The sequence below is a fragment of the Triturus cristatus genome, chromosome 4_1 (genome assembly GCF_964204655.1).
Source record: "Triturus cristatus chromosome 4_1, aTriCri1.1, whole genome shotgun sequence".
Taxonomy (NCBI): domain Eukaryota; kingdom Metazoa; phylum Chordata; class Amphibia; order Caudata; family Salamandridae; genus Triturus; species Triturus cristatus.
Window position 1 is genome coordinate 29576628 of NC_140585.1, and position 22102 is coordinate 29598729.

The window sequence follows — 22102 nt, forward strand, 5'->3', positions numbered from 1 at the left end:
GAGAAAAATAGGCCTAGGCCTCATCTCATTTTGTAGTATATCACCCTCTGTGTAAAAGAGCCCAAACTTTTGCCAGGACCAATCAGCACAGCCTCATCCTCTGGAACCTTCCTGAGAGAGCTCAGAGCCTCAGATTTTCGTAGCCGTTGTGCCAACAGCCACTACCTCAGTAGACCGTCAGAGCTTTCCCAGGGGAGGTGGGTGGGCGCATGAGAATCTATGAAAGTTACCAATACTGGGGAACCAAAGTTACAGGTAAGTAACTTGTTTTCTTACCCCAGTATTGGAACTTTCATAGATTCTCATGCTTTGTATCAGAATAGCAAGCAGTAGATCACGACAAGCACATTTCGGAAAATACATGGCTTTACAAAATCATCTCAGTGTACATGATAAACAACCATTACTAAAAACAAATGTGCTTACCAGGATGGAGGGATTGTAGGGAAAGCTCACCTCTCATTGAAAAAGATTCCGGAGGACTGCTTGACCAACAGCAGCGTCAGCTCGCCCCACCGATTCCAGGCAGTAGTGCTTCGTGAAGGTGTGTACACTGCTCCACGTTGCTGCCCTGCAAATGTCCTTGATCGCCACTCCAGCAAAGAGCCACTGAAGACGCCATCACTCTCGTAGAATGCGCCCGGGCCCTTTTATCCAAAGGTTTGCCCGCAGCCTGATGACAGTACTGAATTGCACTGGAGATCCAGCGGGAAATGCCACTCTTGGCGAGCGGCAACCCCTTCCGTGGTGCACTGTAGGCAATAAATAGCCGAGTAGACTTTCTGAAAGAGCGTGTGCGCTCGAGATAGAATTTCAGGCATCTTTGGACATCCAAAGAATGCAATGTTCGTTCCGCTTGTGTGGAAGGACGCGGAAAAAAGGAGTTCAAAATTAAGGGTTCATTCAAATGAAACTCCGAAGGCACCTTCGGGATGAATTTTGGGTTGGTTCTCAAAATCATCACATCCCTCTTGAACTGCAGAAAAGGCTCCACTATAGAGAGAGCCTGGAGTTCACTAACCCTCCTAGCCGAAGTTAATGCCAAGAGAAGGGCTAGTTTCCAAGATAGGAACTTCAAGTCCGCTTTGTGAATAGGCTCAAAGGGCGCTTTCATCAGTTGAGCCAGTACTATGTTAAGCTGCCAGATAGGAGGGGGTGGTCGGACCGGAGGATACATCCGAAATAACCCCTTAAGGAACTGCTTAACAATCCTTGCGGACCATAGAGATGGCCCCGATGTCTTCCGTCAAAAGCGGGATATGGCAGCCAGATGTACCTTGATCGAAGAGTGCGCCAGACCTGATTTAGCCAGAGACAGGATGTAAGGCAAAACCTGATGTGGCAGGGATTTGTAAGGATGGAGTTTATTCCTCTGGCACCACAGACAAAATCTCTTCCATTTTGCCCTGTAGGTCTCATTAGTGCTTGGTGCTCGCGCCTGAGATAAAACATCCCTGCACTCCTTAGACAGATTCAGATGGCTGAATTCTCTGTGTTCAGGAGCTACGCTGACAAGTGAAGTGACTCCAGATCCGGATGGAGCACCTGCCCCTGATCCCGCGACAACAGAGATGGAATCAGTGGCAAGCGAATCGGGCGATCCTGGGAGAGAAGCAGGAGTTCCGTGTACCAGAACTGCCGTGCCCATGCTGGAGCAATGAGAATCATCTTGCATGGTTCCGCCCTGACCTTCCTGAGAACTCGAGGAATGAGGGGAATCTGAGGAAAGGCGTAGCAAAATGCGCCGAACCAAGCAATCGAAAGGGCATTCCCCAGAGACCCTCGCTGGGGATCCTTGCTTGCGTAAAACCGGCACTTGGCGTTCTCCGGGGTCGCAAAGAGGTCTATGGTCGGAGTACCCCATCTCTTGAACACTGCCTCCAGCGTGGCCTGATCCAACTCCCACTCGTGTGTCCCTTCCGTCTGCCGACTTAGGGCATCCGCTGTGATGTTGAGACACCCTGCTAGGTGCTCGGCTTGCAGAGTGATCTTGTGAGAGATCGCAAAATCCCAGATCATCTGAGCTTCTTTGGACAGCGTCCGCGACCTTGTTCCCCCTTGCTTGTTGATATAGTGCATGGCCGTCGTGTTGTCTGTCCGGACCAGCACTGCACGATTCTGAAGTCTGGGAAGGAACGCCAGCAAGGCTAAGTGAATGGCCCTCAGCTCCAAAAGATTGATGTGGTGTAGTCTGTCTGCTGGGCTCCAGTGACCGCTGACCTGAAGCTCCTGGAGGACAGCTCCCCATCCTTCTAGGGAAGCATCCGTGGTCACCACCATAGGAGAAGGAGGGATCCGGAACGTTAATCCTCCTGCGATGTTCTCCTTCACCAGCCACCATTCGCAGGCTTTGCGCATGGCAGGCGTTATCCACACACTGTCGTTGAACGATCCTTCTGCCTGGCGCCATTGTTTGTCCAACTCCTCCTGTAGAGGACGCATATGAAGCCTGCAATGCGGTATCAAAGGTATGCAGGATGAGATTGATCCGAGCAAGGACTTGTACTGTCGAACCGATACATGTTTCTTGTGCAGCATTTGACGAGCGGAAGTGGTCAGTTTGCCCTGACGCTCCTCTGACGGACGAGCCGTGCATCGTTTCGTGTCCAGAATAGCCCCAAGGAACTTCCGTGACCTGGAGGGTATCAGTTCCGACTTGGACACATTGAGCTGAAGACCCAAATGGGCGAACAATCGTATGCAAGTTGACACAGCCTGAGACGTTGCCCTGAACGACGGAGCCTTGACGAGCCAGTCGTCCAAGTACGGGAACACTTCCAAGGACTGCTTCCTTAGAAAAGCAGCGACTGGTGCCAGCATCTTCGTGAAAATGCGGGGTGCCGACCGAAGGCCAAACGGGAGCACCTTGAACTGGAAATGGCTCTTGCCTACTGTGAAGCGTAGATATTGCCAGTGAGCTGGGTGGATCGGAACATGAAAGTATGCATCCTCTAAATCCAGGGATGCCAAAAAATCTCCCGGATTGAGTAGTCGTAGAACATCCTGGAGAGTGACCATCCTGAAAGAGAGTTTGATGAGATAGGTGTTGAGCTCCCTGAGGTCTAGTATAGGACGCCATGTATCCTCCGTCTTCCGAACCAGGAAGAACCTGGAATAAAACCCCTTGCCCCTTTGTGAAAGCGGCACGGGCTCTATCGCCCCCTTGATGAAAAGCTGGTGGGCTTCGAGATGTAATAGTCGGAGATGTTTCGATGCACGGGCGTCTGGAGCTCTTGTTGGAGGAAGATCTTGGAACTCCAACGTATGGCCACTCTGAACGATATTCAAGACCCACCGGTCTGATGTTAAACGCACCCAGCTGTCCAGACAAAAAGATATCTTGCCCCCGACCGGTGTTTGTGGTAGGGGAGGAACAGTAGCCAGAGCCAGGAGGCCGCTATGGCCTCTTGGCGTTGTCTCGTCCCTGACGATTCTGACGTCCTCTCTGGGACTGTCGAGAGAAAGACGCCGACTGTCCTTGGCGCTGGCTGGAGTATTGACCTTTATAGGACTGTCCTGATTGTGTGGAATATGGACGTTGGTTCCCTCTGTAATTAGAAAACCCCCGACCACGTGCCCCCCTGAATGGCACTTTGCGATAGTTCAAAGATCCTAAAGACTTAGCTGTGTCGGTGTCCTTTTTAATGCTTTGGAGGGCGTCATCCACATGCTTACCAAAAAGCATCTCCCCGTCAAAGGGGAGGTCCAAGATCTTGTTCTGGACCTCCTGGCGAAACCAGGTCGCCTTCAACCAGCCTTGACGGCGCAAGACCGCTGACCCTACCAAAGCCCTGAAAGCAGTGGAAGCAATGTCCATTGCACAGTCAATGACTTCCGAAGAGCATCTTTCTCCCTCCATCAGAACCGGTCTGGCTTCCTCTTGACTGGAGTCTGGTAGCTGGTCCAGGAATGGCTCCATATCACACCACATCTGGCGGTCGTATCTGCCCAGAATAGCCAGAGAATTAGCTGCACGCACCAACAAGCTGGCCATGGTGGAGAATCTTTTACCCACATTGTCCAGTCTTCTGCCTTCTTTATCTGGAGGCGTGGTTAATGGAGTGGACGGATTTTTTGACTTACTTTGTGCGGCTTGTGAAATAACGGAATCCGGCTTAGGTTGTCCTAGAAGACACGCAGGACTGCCTTCAGGGGCCTTGTATTTCTTCTCCAGCCGGGGGAGAACCGGAATGACTGTCGCCGGATTTTGCATCGTCTTAATTCCCTCATCCCAGACATGTTCTATTATGGGAATTGATCTGACCGACTTTTTAAACTGAGCTTTAAAGTCATATAGGAAGCAGTCGGACTGCTCCACCGTAAGGGGCAAACCAAACCTCTTGGATGCCCGTTCCATCAAATTATGGAAACCACCAATGTCTGCTGGAGGCGATATATTTGTCTCTCGGCCCACAGCATCCGGATCCTGCGTATCATCAGGGTCCCCATCAGGATCCCCTGGATCTGTAAGAGGGATCACCTGTCCCTCGTCGTCCTCGTCCGTATCCGCATCTTGTGCGTCTCGATCAGCAGGTTCCGTACCTGAAGGTTGGGGAACCACTAAGGGCACCACCGGTGAAGTGGTACGAGGTATGTCCCTTGGCAGAGGTGGCAAGTCCATTGCCCTGTCATGTGGCACTACCGATGTAGTCCAGTGCGATCCGGCAATGTCGGAAAACGAGATTTATAGTCTTGCAGCATCAGTTGCAAATCCGACACTAAAGCCACTGGCAAGGCAATCAAGTACTGCCTCAGAGAGCGGGGATGTACTTCCTGTGTCAAGCTTTGCCGCCCCTCCTGCACCTCTGGACCATAAAACTCCTCCGTATCTGTGTCCTGCTGTTTGACATTCAGGTATGAAGGGCTGTATGCGTCCCCATACTGCCCATCCTCTTCATCCTCCTCCGAGTCCTCGAGAAGCATGGATGGTGGCAAAGGCGTGACCCGCCTAGGAGAAGTCATGTCCGGCGTAATCTTTAATCTTTGGTTGGCAAATTCTGAATTTTTTGTCGTCGACGGTCCCGTCGACAGTCCCGTCGACGGAGTCGATGGCAAAGGGATTCCCAGCGTCGACGAACTAGACGACGACATCGTCGACTGAAGGGTAACTGTCGTCGACGGGGCTAGAATCGTCGTCGACGATGAGGCCGTCGACAGTTCTGTAATCGTAGTCGACGGAGCTTTCTTCTTCGTCGACGGAGCATGTTTCATCGTCGGCGGAGCACCCGTCGACGAACTTGTAGTCAGCAACATCGACGAACTCGTCGTCGTCGTCGTGGTCTTCGTCGTCGACACCGCCGTCGAAGACGAGAAAGCAGCCGTCGTAGACGATGAAGTAGATATCGTCGACGGTCTCGTCGACGACCCCATGGAAACAGTCTTAACTGAGGAGATCGTCGTCGACGTACCTGCTTTAGCCTGCGTCGACGGACGCGGTTTCTTCACTGGAATTGACTGAGGAGTTTCTGCAGCATGTTTTTTCCCAGATTTCTCCTTCTGGGACGGAGGGGAAGATGTTGCAACCTCCTTGTCCTTAAGGGCTATGTCCACAGCAGCAGCCCGTCCCTGCCTCTCCTTTACACTGCCGTGAGGAGATTTTATGGGACCAGCCTCCTCGGACCTGTCAGAGATCCCGTGAGGGGCTTTGAGAGGGGCTTTGAGAGGGACTTTGAGAGGGGGTTCCACAGAAGTGGAGGGAGATAACCTACCCCTCTTCTTAGATCTCCTGGAGGAGGTACCAGAGATAGATTCCTCCTCATCCGAAGAAAGGACCTCCGTCCTGGTCTTTAGCTTCTGCAGCCACGTCAGCAAGCGCCCCTCTCTGTCTCTCAAGGTCTTGGTCGAGAAGGTCCGACAAATTTTACAGTCTGTGGCCTTGTGTTCCGGGTACAGGCAGTATATGCAGTTTTCATGCTTTTCTTCCACAAACAGTCTCTTCTTCCCACAAGAAGCACAAGATCTGAATAAAGCTTTCTTCTCCTTTTCTGACATTCTGTCACAAAAGATGGCAATAAAGATAACCAAAAGTGAAATTCTGAGAAAACTGAGCAGAGCTCAGTGGAGACTCCCTAGCACAACGTGCGGTAGAAAAATCTGAGGCTCTGAGCTCTCTCAGGAAGGTTCCAGAGGATGAGGCTGTGCTGATAGGTCCTGGCAAAAGTTTGGGCTCTTTTACACAAAGAGGGTAATATACTACAAAATGAGATGAGGCCTAGGCCTATTTTTCTCTTTTGTTTCTATGGTTATACATATACATATATACATATATACATATATACATATATATATATATATATATATATATATATATTTTTGTTACCGAGGCTCCCATTCCGACGACGGGGAATGATACAAAGCATGAGAATCTATGAAAGTTCCAATACTGGGGTAAGTTTGCCTATCTTCTGGTCTTAGTTTTCTGGAAAAAAACATCAGCAGAGGTATTGTACAACATGACATGCTGTGATCATACAGGACCTGCTTGCTCCCCTGAGATCATGCATAATATGATCCGATAGGCCCTGCCTGGTCGACTGGGATCATGCATACTGAGAGCTGATAGGACATGCCGGTCCATGGGGATCATGCATACTGCGAGCAGATAGGATCTGCCTGCTCGGCGAGATCATGCATACTGCGAGCAGATAGGACCTGCCTGCTCGGTGGGATCATGTATACAGCGAGCAGATAGAACCTGCCTGCTCGGCGGGATCATGCATACTGCGAGCAGATAGGACCTGCCTGCTCCGTGGGATCATGCATACTACGAGCAGATAGGACCTGCCTGCTCCAAGGGATCACGCATACCGCAGGCAGATAGGACCTGCCTAGTTCACTGGGAGCCCCCCACGTCTGTCCACCCATATACACGACTAGTCCTTTAATCCTGAACAGATCAAGAGAATCCCCTTCTGGCCTACCTGGAAGGGGCCCTCAAAGAGAAGCTGACGAGAAGGCACCTCTTTCACTCCGAGGGCCCAGCAGCAGACCTGCAATGAGGGGAACTCTGTTGAGCACCCAAAACCTCTCCTACCTCCAGGTGTATGTGTAGGTCAACACGCCGGAGAGAGTCCCCCACAGATCTGCCACTGCCATAAGCGGCAGGGTCAGTTAGTGCTGGCTGCTGCGGCCGCCCGATGCATGCGGACATTTGTAGGACCAGATGTAGCACTCCGAGAGCAAACCTACAGGCCCCGGAACACAAAGTAGCTTCACTGACCAAGACTGGGTTAAAGTGTCAAACGACATTGGGGCACTTGGCACCAAATGTGACACTTCGCACCAGATTACCCACACCTGGGTCTGTAGAGAGATGAGGAGCAAAGATCGGCAGACTTAGGAGTTCAACACTTGTCATTATTTCTACACAACAGAATGACCAGATATTTTGGGAATTTCAGTTTAATGCGTTTTATTTAGATCAACAGCACACCTGTAGATTTCAAAGAAATCCTTTCTGCCAAAGAGCCGGACAGGTTTTCCGAATGCAATATCGCATCGCGCCTCCCCCTACTTTAGACTTATTTTGTGCTCCTTTGAACTTACCTTTTGGGGTTGAATTTGCATTTCAACAGGCTGTGCTGCTCCCGCCATGGGTTCCGAGCTGAGTGCAAGTCTTTGCACATCAGTGGGGCAGCCTTAATGCATTCAAGGTGTTTGTCAAGTTTTGCTTCCATTGAACCAACTAGACAATAACACCTGAAGCCTAGATGAGCCGGACGAGAAGACCTCATTTGTAGAATCGTTCTAAAGCTAAAGCGACAGAATCTGGCTCTATCCGGCAGCTTTCTTAACCTGGATTAACACAACAGCCACAAAACGCCTCTGCCACCACCCACGACCCTCCTGCCGGCACTCACCTGTGGTCCGTTTAATTTCCGCTCTTGATACTTGGGTCTCTCTACCTCCACATCGCCCATCAGACGCCCGTTCTGAAAAGAAAAAACAAAATGAGGATTCTTAAGTCTTACATGGCCAAAGATGTTGCCGTGAAACAGCCACACAAGTGTAAAGACCGTGAGATAACACTGGCTCCAGGGACTGTGAAACGTGAAAGAGCCTTGGTGACTAGGAAGAAGCGTGACGGTACCCAGAGGAGCGTGACGGTACGCCGAGGAGCGTGACGGTACGCCGAGGAGCGTGAAGGAAAGCTCACCTTGGCAATGTGAAGGAAATAAAGACCTGGCACATTGGATATGAGAGGAAGGAAACGGAGGGCTCTTAAACTTCAATATATTCATCATTTGAGGAAGAAGCAGGAAGTGAACAGCATTTATTGTTACCTGGTGCTTTTGCCTCCCAAACTGCGAGTCCCCTTCATATTTGGGGCACGGCCAGAAAATAAGCAAAGGCTAGGAAACTGGGATTGCGAACAAGCACGCAAGGTTCATCCATGTAGCCCCTTCACGATTCGCCTAATGGGTCACGAGCAAGAAGATCAGACGTTTAAATATGGTTTGGGTTGACAGCAAGGGTTCAGGACTTCTACTCCCAGCATGTTCTTAAAGCAGGAAAGAGGCAGTGAGGATTGGATGCACCAATGCCTAGCCAGAAGAGTACGCATTCCCCAACTGCCCGGGCCACACAGCCCACATGCACTTGAGTTCAGGAGGAAGTTCCTGCAAAAGCAATGTGGGACAGTCCAAAAGATGACACAAACATAGCTGGCTGGATCTCAGTCTGCATGAGATCCACCAATCGGAAGCCCAGGATGGAGTAACAGAGGAGATGCAGGAGCGCATTAGGAGACAATTGATGCTTTGGGATTGGAACCCACCATGAAGAATCCCTCCATGGGTCACCCACTGATGCACTTAGACACCATTGGGTACAATTTCTGGTACCTCAAAGTTTCTGGTCATGCCTAAATCCCACCAGTAGCTATGGTTTTGGGGTGATGGCACCCACATCAGTACCCCCCCCCCCATTTCATAAGTAATCAAGAATACAGTAGCACTACTCAGGTGTTTTACTAGCATTTCCGCCTCCAATGACACCGGTACGTGTTCACCATGTAGGACTACACTGCTTCCATGACTAGAAAGTGTTGCACCATGTTTTGGAAAGGTTTTCACCTTATTTTGAGGGGTAGCCGATGCTATTGGCAGTTTTTCTCCGACATTGGACTGCTCTCAGGATCCGAAGAGACATACGAATATTTCATTGTCAAAACAATTTTGCCATTGACAAGGCGCTCTCCCACGAATGGTCTCTCCAGCTCAGACAGTATGCTTGAATGTGGACAGTGTCTGCAGCACAAGGAATTCAGATCTCTCTCCTCCTCAGGCTCCTTCATGCTTGGGTCAGAACCACGGTGTCCCATAAGTTCGTGGAGAGTAGAATGTGGACGAGTCCTTGACTCTTGATGTCGCTGACTCCAAACAGGAGAACTTGGGGGAACTATAAGAAGGGAGGAGACTCCTAGACAGGATTTGTCCCCCCAGTGCTGCTAGCGATGAATCTGCCTGGAGTATGTGGCAGCTTTTTATGTAGGAACCTTGCAAATTAAAGCCTCAAAGACAGATTATTGTTAGAAGCACGCTCTTACGCCCTGGTAGGGGTAGGAATCATAGTGGCATGGAGGGAGGTCTACCTTGTGTGCAGTTATGAAAGGTCGAGGTAGCACCTGCGTAGTCCTAAGTGGCGCTGTCCATGCTTGCTAGTTCCACTTACTAACCAAATTCTGCTGGATTTAAATTTACCTTCCAGTTGCCTGCATTGAACACCAACCACTATTAGGTGAGAAGCACAGCAAGGGCACAGCTAGCTCCCGGGGGACTCATCAGATGACCACTCCAGACTGGATGCACTATTGCACCCACAGAGTCATTCCAGACCTTCCTCAGCGAATGCACTGCCAAAAAGCACCACTTCATCGAGGGAAGATAAGCAGATGAGCGCGCCCTCGATGAGCGGGTCCTCGCGCCCTCGAGCGCGCCCTCATGCACTTGATCATTCTTGGGGACAGACGGACATGCCGTCCATCTTCAGGCACCAAGAGAAGGATGCAACAGGGAGCAGAGGTCAGAGTTGGAACACAGGTCTGATATCATTTGATACAAAGATCTTTCCTTTGCATCATCTATGCTTGGATTGGAGAAAGAGAACCCAGAATGACGTCAAACATCTGCGAGAACGTACCTACCTACAAAAGACCACTCTTTGGAGAAAGCGCCTACAGCGTTATACAGACCAAAGGATCTACAGCACAAAAACAATCATGAAATACAGGGATGAGTTCTGAATGAGCACGCGCCTTCGGCCACATTACTCTATGGGTAGTGTCACCTCCGTCACCGTCCACACTGGCAGACAAACCCCATGTTGAGCGGAGAGCAGTCAGGAGGGAATGTAAAGGCACCAGCCGAACTGAGATTGAAAAAAAGGACAGACGAGACAAAAAAAGGAGTGAAAACTGATGTGTTTTGGACAGGAAGAGAGAAGACGCTCAGTAGGCCATGCACACGTTTTTTTTGTTTGACTCCAGGGAAGCATGACTTCACTCACCGGATGAGTCAGTGCATGGAGTCTTACACATACCTGTTCATCAGACAAACACCATGAACAGAAGCCATGCACGGTTTCTCCCTCCCTGGTAGGCATGCCCCTTCTCGCCCACAGAGGACTCTCCGGCTCTGCATCGACCTGCAAAGCACACAGCTCCGGCCTGGGGGGAGGCCAGGACCACCCTCTGTCCTGACCACCCTCTGCCCTAACCCCCTCTGCCGCCCTTGCCCTCCAGGACCATGGGAGGGCAGGAGAGGGAAGCGTTACCTGCTGCCGGCGGGTCAGGGTGCCATTGGCCATGGGGGCCCCGTCCTGTGGGGTGACCCGCACCCGCTCCAGCTGGGCGGAGACATGCCGCCGCTCCTCCTCCAGCGCCCGCGTCAGCTTCTCAAACTGCGCCTCTTGCTCCTTCACGGAGGCCAGGATGCTGGCCGTCGATTCCACCTCCGAGTCATCCATCCCGCGCAAAGAACTGGGGAGGGGGTATGCGCCCCACTAGGGGGTTGGAATAGGTTAGGGAAGATGAGGGAGAGGGAGCTGCTGGAAGAGAAAAAGGAGACAGAAGAGGGGATATTCCCCAGCACCAGTTAGAGACAGCAGAGAGTCCATCAGAAGAAGCAACATGGTACTAGCGGGGAGAAGAAAGGGAGCAGCAGCTACAGGTCCAGGAGAACACCACGAGCGCCCATCCCAGGTCCTTCCCTCAACTCTGCCCTCAGACGAGAAACATGCACCAGCCGCAAACCCAGGAACCCATAGACTGGATCAGGCTTGGACGCACCATGGCCCCAAGACCTCACTCAAACCCCAAGCCTCGCACAGAAGGGCTTGCCGACACTTCGATGCACTCAAACCCCTAGCCTCACACAGAAGGGCTCGCCGACACTTCGATGCACTCAAACCCCAAGCCTTGCACAGAAGGGCTCACCGACACTTCGATGCACTCAAACCCCAAGCCTCACACAGAAGGGCTCGCCGACACTTCGATGCACCCAAACCCCAAGCCTCACACAGAAGGGCTCGCCGACACTGCGATGCACTAAAACCCCAAGCCTCGCACAGAAGGGCTCGCCGACACTTCGATGCACTCAAACCCCTAGCCTCACACAGAAGGGCTCGCAGACACTTCGATGCACTCAAACCCCAAGCCTCACACAGAAGGGCTCGCTGACACTTCGATGCACTCAAACCCTCACACAGAAGGGCTCGCCGACACTTCGATGCACTCAAACCCTCACACAGAAGGGCTCGCCGACACTTCGATGCTCATACAGGGAGGTGCCTTTCTAGCTGCTTCAAACATGCCGCATGCAGTGTTCAATGATTTACAACGAAGCAGCTTTTAGAAAGGAGTATTGTATCCCCCTGCTGCAACTGGTCTACAAAGAGCAGCTTCCCACTGGGACTCTCAAACACATGGCCAAGAAGAGAGAGTGCAGGCTAGAACAGGTGAGCTCTGCTGTGACCAGTGGGCTTGCAAGTTCAGGGATCAGCCTTTTGGTGGCGTATGTCACACTAGCCAAAGGTAGATAGCAGGGGCTCTTCACTTGCCCACATGCCACCACCCACTCATAGCTCTGAGGAAGAGTCCCACAACAGAACAATCCGATGGCACGTGCCTGGAGTAGGGACGGTCAATTGGACTGACTGTGACGAACTCACCACAGTTACCTGTGCATTGAATGGACTGCCCTTTCTGCCTTAGCTATGAAAGTCTGTCCCACCAAGCCAGCAGATTCCCCTTCCGGCTCCAACAGGACTCATTTCACACAGGAAGCTGGTACCATGGTGTGCTTCAGAGCACCATGGCCATGGGTAACTACATAACTATTCTCAGCCCACCCTAAAGTAACTGCTTGCAGCCCACACTTTGGGTCATATAATAGGGGGGGGGAGGCACCCATAGGTGAACTCTCCTGGTCTCTACAGAGATTCCAATTACTTACAAGGGGACAAGGCTTGCCTCCATCGCAAACAGATACGTTTGAAGGGTCAAGCTAAGGGCTGCCTGTCAGACTGAATTGTCATGCTCAAATTTGTGGTTGTTTACAGGAATTCAACAGATTATAGGGGTGAGAAAACATTTTGAACAAGAATAGACTGTAAAACGATGGGTCAGTTTACACAGCATTTGTTCCGATTCAGTCAATTAAAGTGGGGACTTACACTACAAACTAAAGGGGGCTCAGGACCCTCTAGCACCAGCCCAGCCAATTGGGCTCAGTCTGGTGAGGACAACAAAGAACTCACAAGAAAGACCCAGAGTCTAAAGAAGGCCGCCTCGAAACACACGTGGAGTATCCGCCGCCCAAAACCCTCATCTTACTATAAAAGCAACTCCCTGTGCAGTGTAAATGTTACTCTACCCAAGTGCTCAGTTCTTTAGGCTTCTGTTCCTCCAACAGCACTCCATTAATGCTGTCCATGTGTGGGGGAAGCTTGTTCATCCCCATCACCTTACCACTGGGGTGGGCGGATCACCTCCCGGTGTAGATGTGGACCAATGGGGAGCAGACCCCAGGGAGGACTACATCACAACAGCCCCCCACCCCCCCACTGAGGAACCCAGACCCGAAGAGGGATACGTCACGCACTGTACCTTTCCTGAGGGACCCATACCCAGAAAGGGATATGTCACAAACCGGACCCTCCTGAGGAACCCAGACCCAAAGAGGGATACATCACACACACAGGACCCTGCTGAGGAACACAGACCCGAAGAGAAAAACGTCACACAGCAGAACCTCCTGAGGAACCAGAACCGAAGAGGGATATGTCACACACCGTACCTTTCCTGAGGGACCCGTACCCAGAGAGGGATACATCACACACCAGACCACCTGGAGTAACCCAAACCCAACGAGGGATACGTCACACACCAGACCCTCCTAAGGAACCCAGACCCGAAGAGGGATACGTCACACCATACTTTTCCTGAGGGACATGTACCAGGAGACCAATACATCACACACCGGACCACCCTGAGTAACCCAAACCAAACGAGTGATATGTCGCACACCGGACCCTCCTGAGGAACCCAGAACCGAAGAGGGATACGTCACACACAGGACCCTGCTGAGGAATACAGACCAGAAGAGGGATACGTCACACACCAGACCCTCCTGAGGAACCCAGAACAGAAGAGGGATACGTCACACCATACCTTTCCTGAGGAACATGTACCAGGAGACCAATACATCACACACCGGACCACCCTGAGTAACCCAAACGAGTGATATGTCGCACACCAGACCCTCCTGAGGAACCCAGAACCGAAGAGGGATATGTCACACACCGTACCTTTCCCGAGAGACCCGTACCCAGAGAGTGATACATCACACACCAGACCACCTGGAGTAACCCAAACCCAACGAGGGATACGTCACACACCGGACCCTCCTAAGGAAGCCAGACCCGAAGAGGGATACGTCACACCATACCTTTCCTGAGGGACATGTACCAGGAGACCAATACATCACACACCGGACCACCCTGAGTAACACAAAGACTGATACATCACACACCGTACCCTCCTGAGGAACCCAGACCCGAAGAGGGATACGTCACACACAGGACCCTGCTGAGGAATACAGACCAGAAGAGGGATACGTCACACACCAGACCCTCCTGAGGAACCCAGAAGAGAAGAGGGATATGTCACACACCGTTCCTTTCTTGAGGGACATGTACCAGAAGACCAATACATCACACACCAGACCAGCACGAGTAACTCGAACTCTAAGAGGGATACGTCACATACTGAGCCCTCCCTGAGGGGCCCAATCCCAGAGAGGGCTACATTACACACACACTCCCTGGAGATGGGAGTGTCACATCGCACTGCTAGCAGGGCACAGTCTCAGATGGCCATCCCTCACACCCCCAACACTAATGGAATCAAGCCCTGGAGGGCACACACAGTCACTCATCCACCCAGCCAGCCAGCCATCCCTCCTGTCCTTTCCTCTACCTTCATCAAATGGAGACCATCCTAAAGCAAGGGGCCCAAAGCCCACATCTGCTCCTATGCTCATCAAAAACTCCAATCCACCCATCACCCACACCTATCCCACTGTACAAGTAGCAAGTGAATTCTGATACAGCCACACCTTTGAAGCTGGCATTCAGAGACTCAATGACCAGGAAAGGTCTTCCCCTCCCCCACCTAGAGGCATCCTTTCTGGGTGGTCCCCTCAATGACCTGTGAAGCACAGGCAAACAAGAGAATAAAACACCCTCAAGAGAAGGCATTTCACTTGGAAAATAAAAAAAAATAAGTGGTAATACACACCTGGAGCGTCTGCAGATGGCAAGAGGGTGATTCACCTGGCTAAAGACAGAGCAGGCTACGTCGAAGTGCAAAGAGCCATGAGTAGGACAGGGTCCCAGCCACCAACCAAGAAGCAGAAGAGAGCAGAGGGCTGCACAGACAGGGAACAGAAGAGGACATCAGTGAGAGCCGCACAGTCAGGACCAAGGGGCGCAGAGCTACAGGGTTGAGCATGCAGTGAAGCCAGCTGAGCAACCTCACGCAAGGGACCGGAGCGCTGCGCAAACTGTGCATCTGATGCAATGCAAAGCTTGACCGACGATAGCGGGGGACTGCGCAGCAGATGCAAATACACCCAACTTTGTTTGTGGCGGGACCCTAAAAGTGTAACATCTACAAACATGCCCCCAACATCAAGGCACAATAACACATTAACAAGCATTTACAATGCAATAGGTCTCGCAATGACATTGTTTTGAGCTATTGGCATTGAAAATGTTTTTTTCCCCCCCTTCGTGAAGCATTAATCAAGTAATGGCGTTGTAAATAACAATGTATTTTACCCCCTGTTGACCCCCGCAAAGCTCATCAGCATGTGCCAGTCATAAAAAGGAATATCTGACAATCGCATCTTAAACATTTTGCAACAATTCTATAGTTTCACCGCGGTTCTAAATTAAATTGTAAAATAAAATGTACATTCTCAGAATATTAGAACATTGAATGCATTCAAATAAGATTTACAATGCAAAGCAAAATTGGCCACCGGTTCAGAACTCTTGCTATTGTATTAGTATAAATTCACATCAAGCATGCTTTTTAGATACACAAAGAGAAAAAGCTGTATTTTCTAGAAAAGAGTTTGATAAAACAGTGAGAACAAACTGGGGAGAGGAGTTGGCCTAACGGCTAGGGCGGTCGACCTCGAAACTGGGGAACTGGGTTCAAGTCTCTGCAACGACGCTGAACATCCTGTGATTCTGGGCAAATAACCTAATCTCCCCGTGCCCAACAAAAACAAGCACCAAGTTACCATGATTATTACCTAGAGATCACTGACAACAAGATGTTATTTATCATCACGGTGCTCCTCGTCCTGGGATCTTGCACTACTCAGTCTTTCTCTTCCCATTATCTTGCTTTTCTTCCTCCATTCTGAACTATTTTGCTCCAGATCATTCTTAATCACCCATATGATCTTATTTTTCTCTCTCTAACACTTAATACTTCCTTCTTGACGCGATTTTACAAAGTAATGCACAAATTTATATCCACCATTCTGCTCCTTTTTTCCAGTGTTACTTTCTTTTCTCATTACCTTCCTTATCTCATAAATTAGCCCCCTCTTCAATGATCGTGCACTTCTGTATGCTAGCGCGTTCCGTCTACGACCATTCTACATTCCTCTACTCTCTTCCCATTATCTTACACTTCTTCATCACCACTTCCTTCAACCTCTTCCCATCAATCTGTTGGTTTCCTCCATCCACCAGTACCCGACACAATGTTATCACTCATCTTCCAACCCATATTGCTTCTCCCAATTTCCCTATTACTGCTTCTTTACCCCACTCGTCTTCCTTCTACCATGATGCTAGACATTTGCATATAGCAATTTTACCACACTCATCCGCCTGTTTCAACACTCAGTTCCCTTATCAACATTGCTATCCCCGTGCACCCACGCCGTTACTTGCATGTGAATGCAGCTCAAGGGGGGCTTTAAATAATTCTGCACCCATACACAACATAAACCACCTCGTGAGGACGCTTCCATATATCCCTGAAGTACCACGCCCAAAACAGACCGTGTCCCTTCGACACTCCCCCTTCCAGGAACACAACTCGTTTCCTCCCAGCCCCTCCCCGCGAACGGACACTGTCAGATTTGTACCCTCACCATAAACCTCCCCACCACCTTCCGCCAAGACTCACATGACACCACTAGGGCCCCGTTGGGTCCTACCGTGTGCCAATTTCCCATCTCCTCTAACGGGGCTCTGGGCGAAGCCTTTAAACGGAGACTGCGGATCGGTCTGTTGGAAGGGTAGGATTGAGGAGAAGGGGCTTGTATCTATTTCGATACAAATGGTACTAATATAAAGATCTTCTGTCCAGCGACACGAGACGTATGAGGGGGAAGACTGGCGAGCTAGGTTGGACTCTCCGTGTAGCGGGTCCGGGACGGGGCTGCAGCCTTTTCCACAACAAGCTTCCCGAGGCGCGGCTCAGAATATGGCTGCCGGGAGCACGCACGCTCAGGGGCGGCAGATAGTAAATATCTCACAGCAAACAGAGTTTATTTACGATGCTATTATGGTACAATACAACGAAATTCAAATATGACGCAATACGATGATGCCGATTATATTAAGTCGTTACTTTAGGAAAGCAGGTACACAATGTATTTTTTCACGCAAGTGAAGTCGAATCTTTATTGAACAAGCGCTCGCCACGACGTATTTGCTCGGCTTTTTCTGCCGACTGCCTCGCCTGCTAAAAGGTTTGTCTTTATGGGGCCATGTGTTTGGCCCCATAAAGAAAAGAAACCTTTTGCGACCAACGCAAAGCAGGTGAGGACGTCCAAATGGGACGGCCCAAAAAGCCGAGCGAATACGTCACAAGGAGCTCTTTTCCAATGGCTGGCCACCGTTAAGCATAAACGGTGACGCCAGCCAATGGAAAAGAGGGGCGGAGCTCAATTCACTTCATTAAAAAATACCCATATCATTAAATCTCGCCAGCGAGACTGCGCATGCGCGCAGCCTACGCTAGCGAGACCTGAAAACAAGCATGGTGCTCAAGATGCCACAGTTGTCTTCCAGTTATCCAGTTACAAACGATTACTACATACACGGTCACGTTTTTAGACCGGTTAACTTCTGAAGAAAAAAAAAATACCACAAGATTTGGATCCCGAGACTGATTATTGGTGTTTAACAAAGTCCATCTGTTTCAGCTACTATTTCTAACAAAGAGCGCCTTATTTTGTCAAGTCTCTACAAAAAGTGGAACAGATCCATGATCTCTCCCAAGCTTAGGCCAAGGCCTCAACTCTATTCTTGATGAGTCCCTCAGCCCCATCTCCTTCCGTAGATGTGCCCAGGCCCCGTACTTGTGACTGCTCCCCTAACCCCTCTTCGCCTCGCACTTCGCATTAATTTACTTTGCACCCATCCTCTCTGTAGGTTGCACCTGCATAAGAACCAGCATGCTGAGGTGAATGGTAAGGCTAACACTCCAGGTTTCTGTGCTTCGAAGCACTTGCAGAAGCTTGTGCTATCGGTACGTGGAGTCCAGCCGAAGGGAAAGGAGCTTGGCGGATCCCTGGTGTAAACTCAACAGAGCCAAATCCTTCTCCACCAACTTGTTGAAGGACAAATACTGGTATAAGAAGGACAGGAGTCACGGAGTTTGTGCCCCTGAACCATTCGCTACCTTACCTAGAAGGACCCTCTGGGCTCTGACCACTGTACAGACCAAATCTACCCAGAAGATGTTGCAATCTTGATCTTAAATTCCAGTTGGGTACATTATACACCAAAGACTTCTTCAGCTGTTGGTAAACCATTTCATCGGATACTTTGCGAAGCTGCACTTTTTGGGGTACAGGGAATTGAGCATTTTATGATTTTTCGGCTCCCAAAAAACATCCATTCGCAAAAGATGCCTGGTGCCCCTCTCTAAGGAGCATCAAGTTATGGATGATACTAGTGCCGCGGTCCTGCGCTTTAGGACTAACATTGAATCAATGTACAGGCACCTTACACCGGGCCTGCTGGAGAACCAGACATTGGAGCAAGTACTTGTCTGAATTGTAGTTTAAATAGTAATGCATTTATGTAATATGAGCTCTTCTGTATGACGGTATTTTGTATGTGCTGCTAGTGTTTAAGGCTGGTGCGCCTGTTTATCGCTGCGATACCTTTTTACCTGAAAACAATAAAATAACGCACGCCTCCTATAAAAGCTGGTGCCCACTGGTCCATGTGGTACAACTGGGTGAAGTGAAAGTGTTCACTGCCTGAAGCAGAGGCGCTTCAATTACCAGCCTCCTCCAAAATAGTCTGAAACCTAGCATGGCGCCGAAGCATCCCCTGTGGGACCACGGGTAGCCCCAGCTATCCACCTGGTGGCGAGAAGGAAACTCCAAGCATCTTGTGGTACAGCAAATATCACCAGCTTCCACCTGGACGAGACATGGGAACTCCCAAGGATCTCTCGGGGACCACAGAGAACCCCAGCTTCCACTGGGAGGTGAGATGTGAACTCCAGCCATCCCCAATGGGACCACAGATGACCCCAGCTAGAAGGGTGATGGAAACTCCAAGAATCCCTCGTGGGAGCACAGAGAACCCCAGCTGGAGGCGAGATGGGAGCTCCAAGGACACCAGATTGAATTCAATGGATAAACTCCTGGTCACTTCTGCAGAACCATGGATCGGCACTCCGGTATCTCAGGTGGGATTCGGGTTCAACACCGGCTCCTGGCTGGCTCACACAGCATGACCGGTCTGGTGACCCCTCACCTTCCATCCCTGGGTCCGCAAAGAGCACCTTATAGCAGCCCTGTGCACCAAGGGGCTAGGCATGGATGTGTACCCACCCATGTCCACAACCGACCCCAGCGCAGACACCCCATCTGACCCCGGCACAGACATCCCATCTGACCCCCAGCTCCTTCCGCAGACTGCCACAACCCGTCAGCCAGCCCCTCCATAGGCAATGTACCAGTCAAGGAAGGGTACTCCTTACCAGTCACCCCACCCCCCTTAACATGCAACATTCCGGCCAATGAAGAGGACTCCTTACCGGTCACCCCCCCTTAACATACAACATTCCGGCCAATGAAGGGGACTCCTTACCGGTCACCACCCCTTAACATGCAACATTCCAGCCAATGAAGGGGACTCCTTACTGGTCACCCCCCCCTTAACATACAACATTCCGGCCAATGAAGGGGACTCCTTACCGGTCACCACCCCTTAACATGCAACATTCCGGCCAATGGAGGGGACTCCTTACCAGTCACCCCCCCATTAAGTAGCAACATTACAGCCAATGAAGGGGACTCCTTACCAGTCACCCCCCCCTTAACATGCAACATTCCGGCCAACGAAGGGGACTCCTTAACGGTCACCCAAACACCCCCCCCTGCTCCGCCCCCCCCCCCCTTTAACATGCAACATTCCGGCCAATGAAGGGGACTCCTTACCGGTCACCCCCACCCCTTACATTCAACATTTTGGCCCATGAAAGGGACTCACCAGCCCCCCCCCCTCCTGCACTCCACGTAGCAGAAATCGGTCACCTGAATCTGTACCAGTCTAACACGGGCTCTCGCGAGAAGGGGGGGGGGGGGGGGGGGAAGTTTACACGTCCTGTGGGTGGGGCTGGGGGAAAGGTTTTAGTATAGGCGCACACTAACCCTTCAGTGCCCACCTCTTTTTAGACAGCGCGTAAACAACTTAAGTACTTCTGGCTTCGAAGTGCTAGATTACAAACCTAAAATTAAGTCACCCAAAACTATTCCCTTACTGTAGGGCGGAACCCCGCACTTCAATTAATTTATGTGCTAATAAAACAGCAACATTGTGGACAACAAACCGATCATATATTTAATACAATGCTTAAAAATACTCTTTACATTCAGGTGCTAATCCTAAACGGGTTAATATTTTATATATAACATATATAGCGCCTATAGGCTTCAATGTCATTCTCCAGGTTTAGCATATGTACGCTGTGTGATCCTTTCTTAAACCTGACCCGTGCGGTTCAAACGCGGAAGCCAATTATACAGATAGGAAAACTGTTGTGTGCGGAGGGAGGGGCTGGGGCTGTAGTTCTGTGTTATGTACTTTCAGAATATATCTGAAGTGACTTCATTTTTCCTAGAATTTTAAATACTTTTCTTACACCCGCCATTCCTTTGGCTTCCAATCAACGCCGCTTTAAATTCAAATCCTACTCTCTAAAACAACTATTTATAAAATGGTACACTCTTGAGCATCTCTGTACAGAATAAATATATTAAAACCTGCTTAACATGAGTTTCAACAAAAAGGACGTTTGTTTTAATTTTCCACATTTATTTTCAAGTAATGTTCGTGAAGGCGTTTACGGAGTTGTTTCCCCTCCGTAAAGGCCGGTGTTTGATAATTTAGGATGTCAGCAGCATGAAGAATCAGAGGAGGAGCTTTCTTTGCGAGGCTTGGCCAAAATGTATAAACACCAGACAAATCTGTGGGCAAATCAGATCTATAGAAAAATCAGCAAGGATGGGTGGGCTAAAAGAGACAGTTTGAATCAAATTGGAGTAGTAATTTGAGAGAGCCACAATTACACGCCAAAACAGTTGGACAGAATGCAGAACAATGTCATACATTCACCCCAGTACAGAGATCTGGGCCTAAATCCATCGTTTTTTTACTCACCATGCCATTCCAGTTTGAACCCTGTCCTATGCAAATAAGTCTTGACCCTGTGCCTCATGGGAACAGACCAGCCCTAACTGCCAAGCCAGGTCCTCCCTGGACTGGAAACAAGCATCCTAGGACCGGTTTCGGGGTTTCAGCCCTCATCAGCCAGGATAGCTGGACTCCAGTGGCATGGAGAGCACGGGACTCACGTCTGAGCATACCCGTCCCACTCGGGGTGACAAATGCACACAGTTGATGAACAGAATGCAGAAAAATGTCATACATTCACCCCAGTACAGAGATCTGGGCTTAAATCCATCGATTTTTTGCTCACCATGCCGATGGATTAAACCCATATCTGTGACTGGGGGTGAATGTTTTGCCAATGTGCAACATTCCGTCCATCATTTTGTGTGTTTTGCTGTTCGCCCTATGTGGGAAGGGTATGCCCAGACGTGGGTCCCGTGCTCACTACACCACTGGAGTGTCAGTGTCCCTAGGCAGGGAGTGGCTGTGGTAGGGAGCAGTGACGGGAGGCTGGCTGAGGTTGTGGGGCGACTGGGGACGGGCTAGGGGAGGGCCGCTGTCCCTGGGGAGGAAGAGGCTGCAGGAGGAGGGAGTGACAGAAGAGGCTGGCTGAGGATGTGGGAGGAGAGCGCACACACACACTCAGTACCTTGCACACACACTGACAGTCTCCCACACACATGCTGACACACGCACACCATAACTTGCGCAAACACTGGCACACTCATATGTCCACACACAACTTGCACACATGCTGACAGACAAACACAACTTGTGCACACACAGACTTGTGCTTACACGCACGCTGACACAACTTACGGACACACACAACTTGCACATGGGCGACACTCACACCCACCACTTCATCACACGCTGA

The 22102-nt window shown here is 50.4% G+C and overlaps 1 protein-coding gene across 14 annotated transcripts in view; it reads right to left on the reverse strand.

Annotated features, from left to right (window-relative positions):
• The window catches only part of CTNND1 (catenin delta 1), a 291114-nt gene that overhangs the window by 119801 nt on the left and 149211 nt on the right, over positions 1-22102 (reverse strand). For 6 of the 14 annotated variants that reach the window (XM_085651383.1, XM_085651384.1, XM_085651381.1 and 3 more), the window contains one exon: positions 7860-7931. In XM_085651383.1, coding sequence (XP_085507509.1) covers positions 7860-7919 — 60 coding nt within the window. In that variant the 5' untranslated portion in view covers positions 7920-7931. Of the gene's footprint in view, positions 1-7859; positions 7932-10773; positions 11047-14797; positions 14928-22102 lie in introns of all 14 variants that reach the window. The other 8 variants (XM_085651377.1, XM_085651373.1, XM_085651371.1 and 5 more) reach the window with 2 other exon arrangements.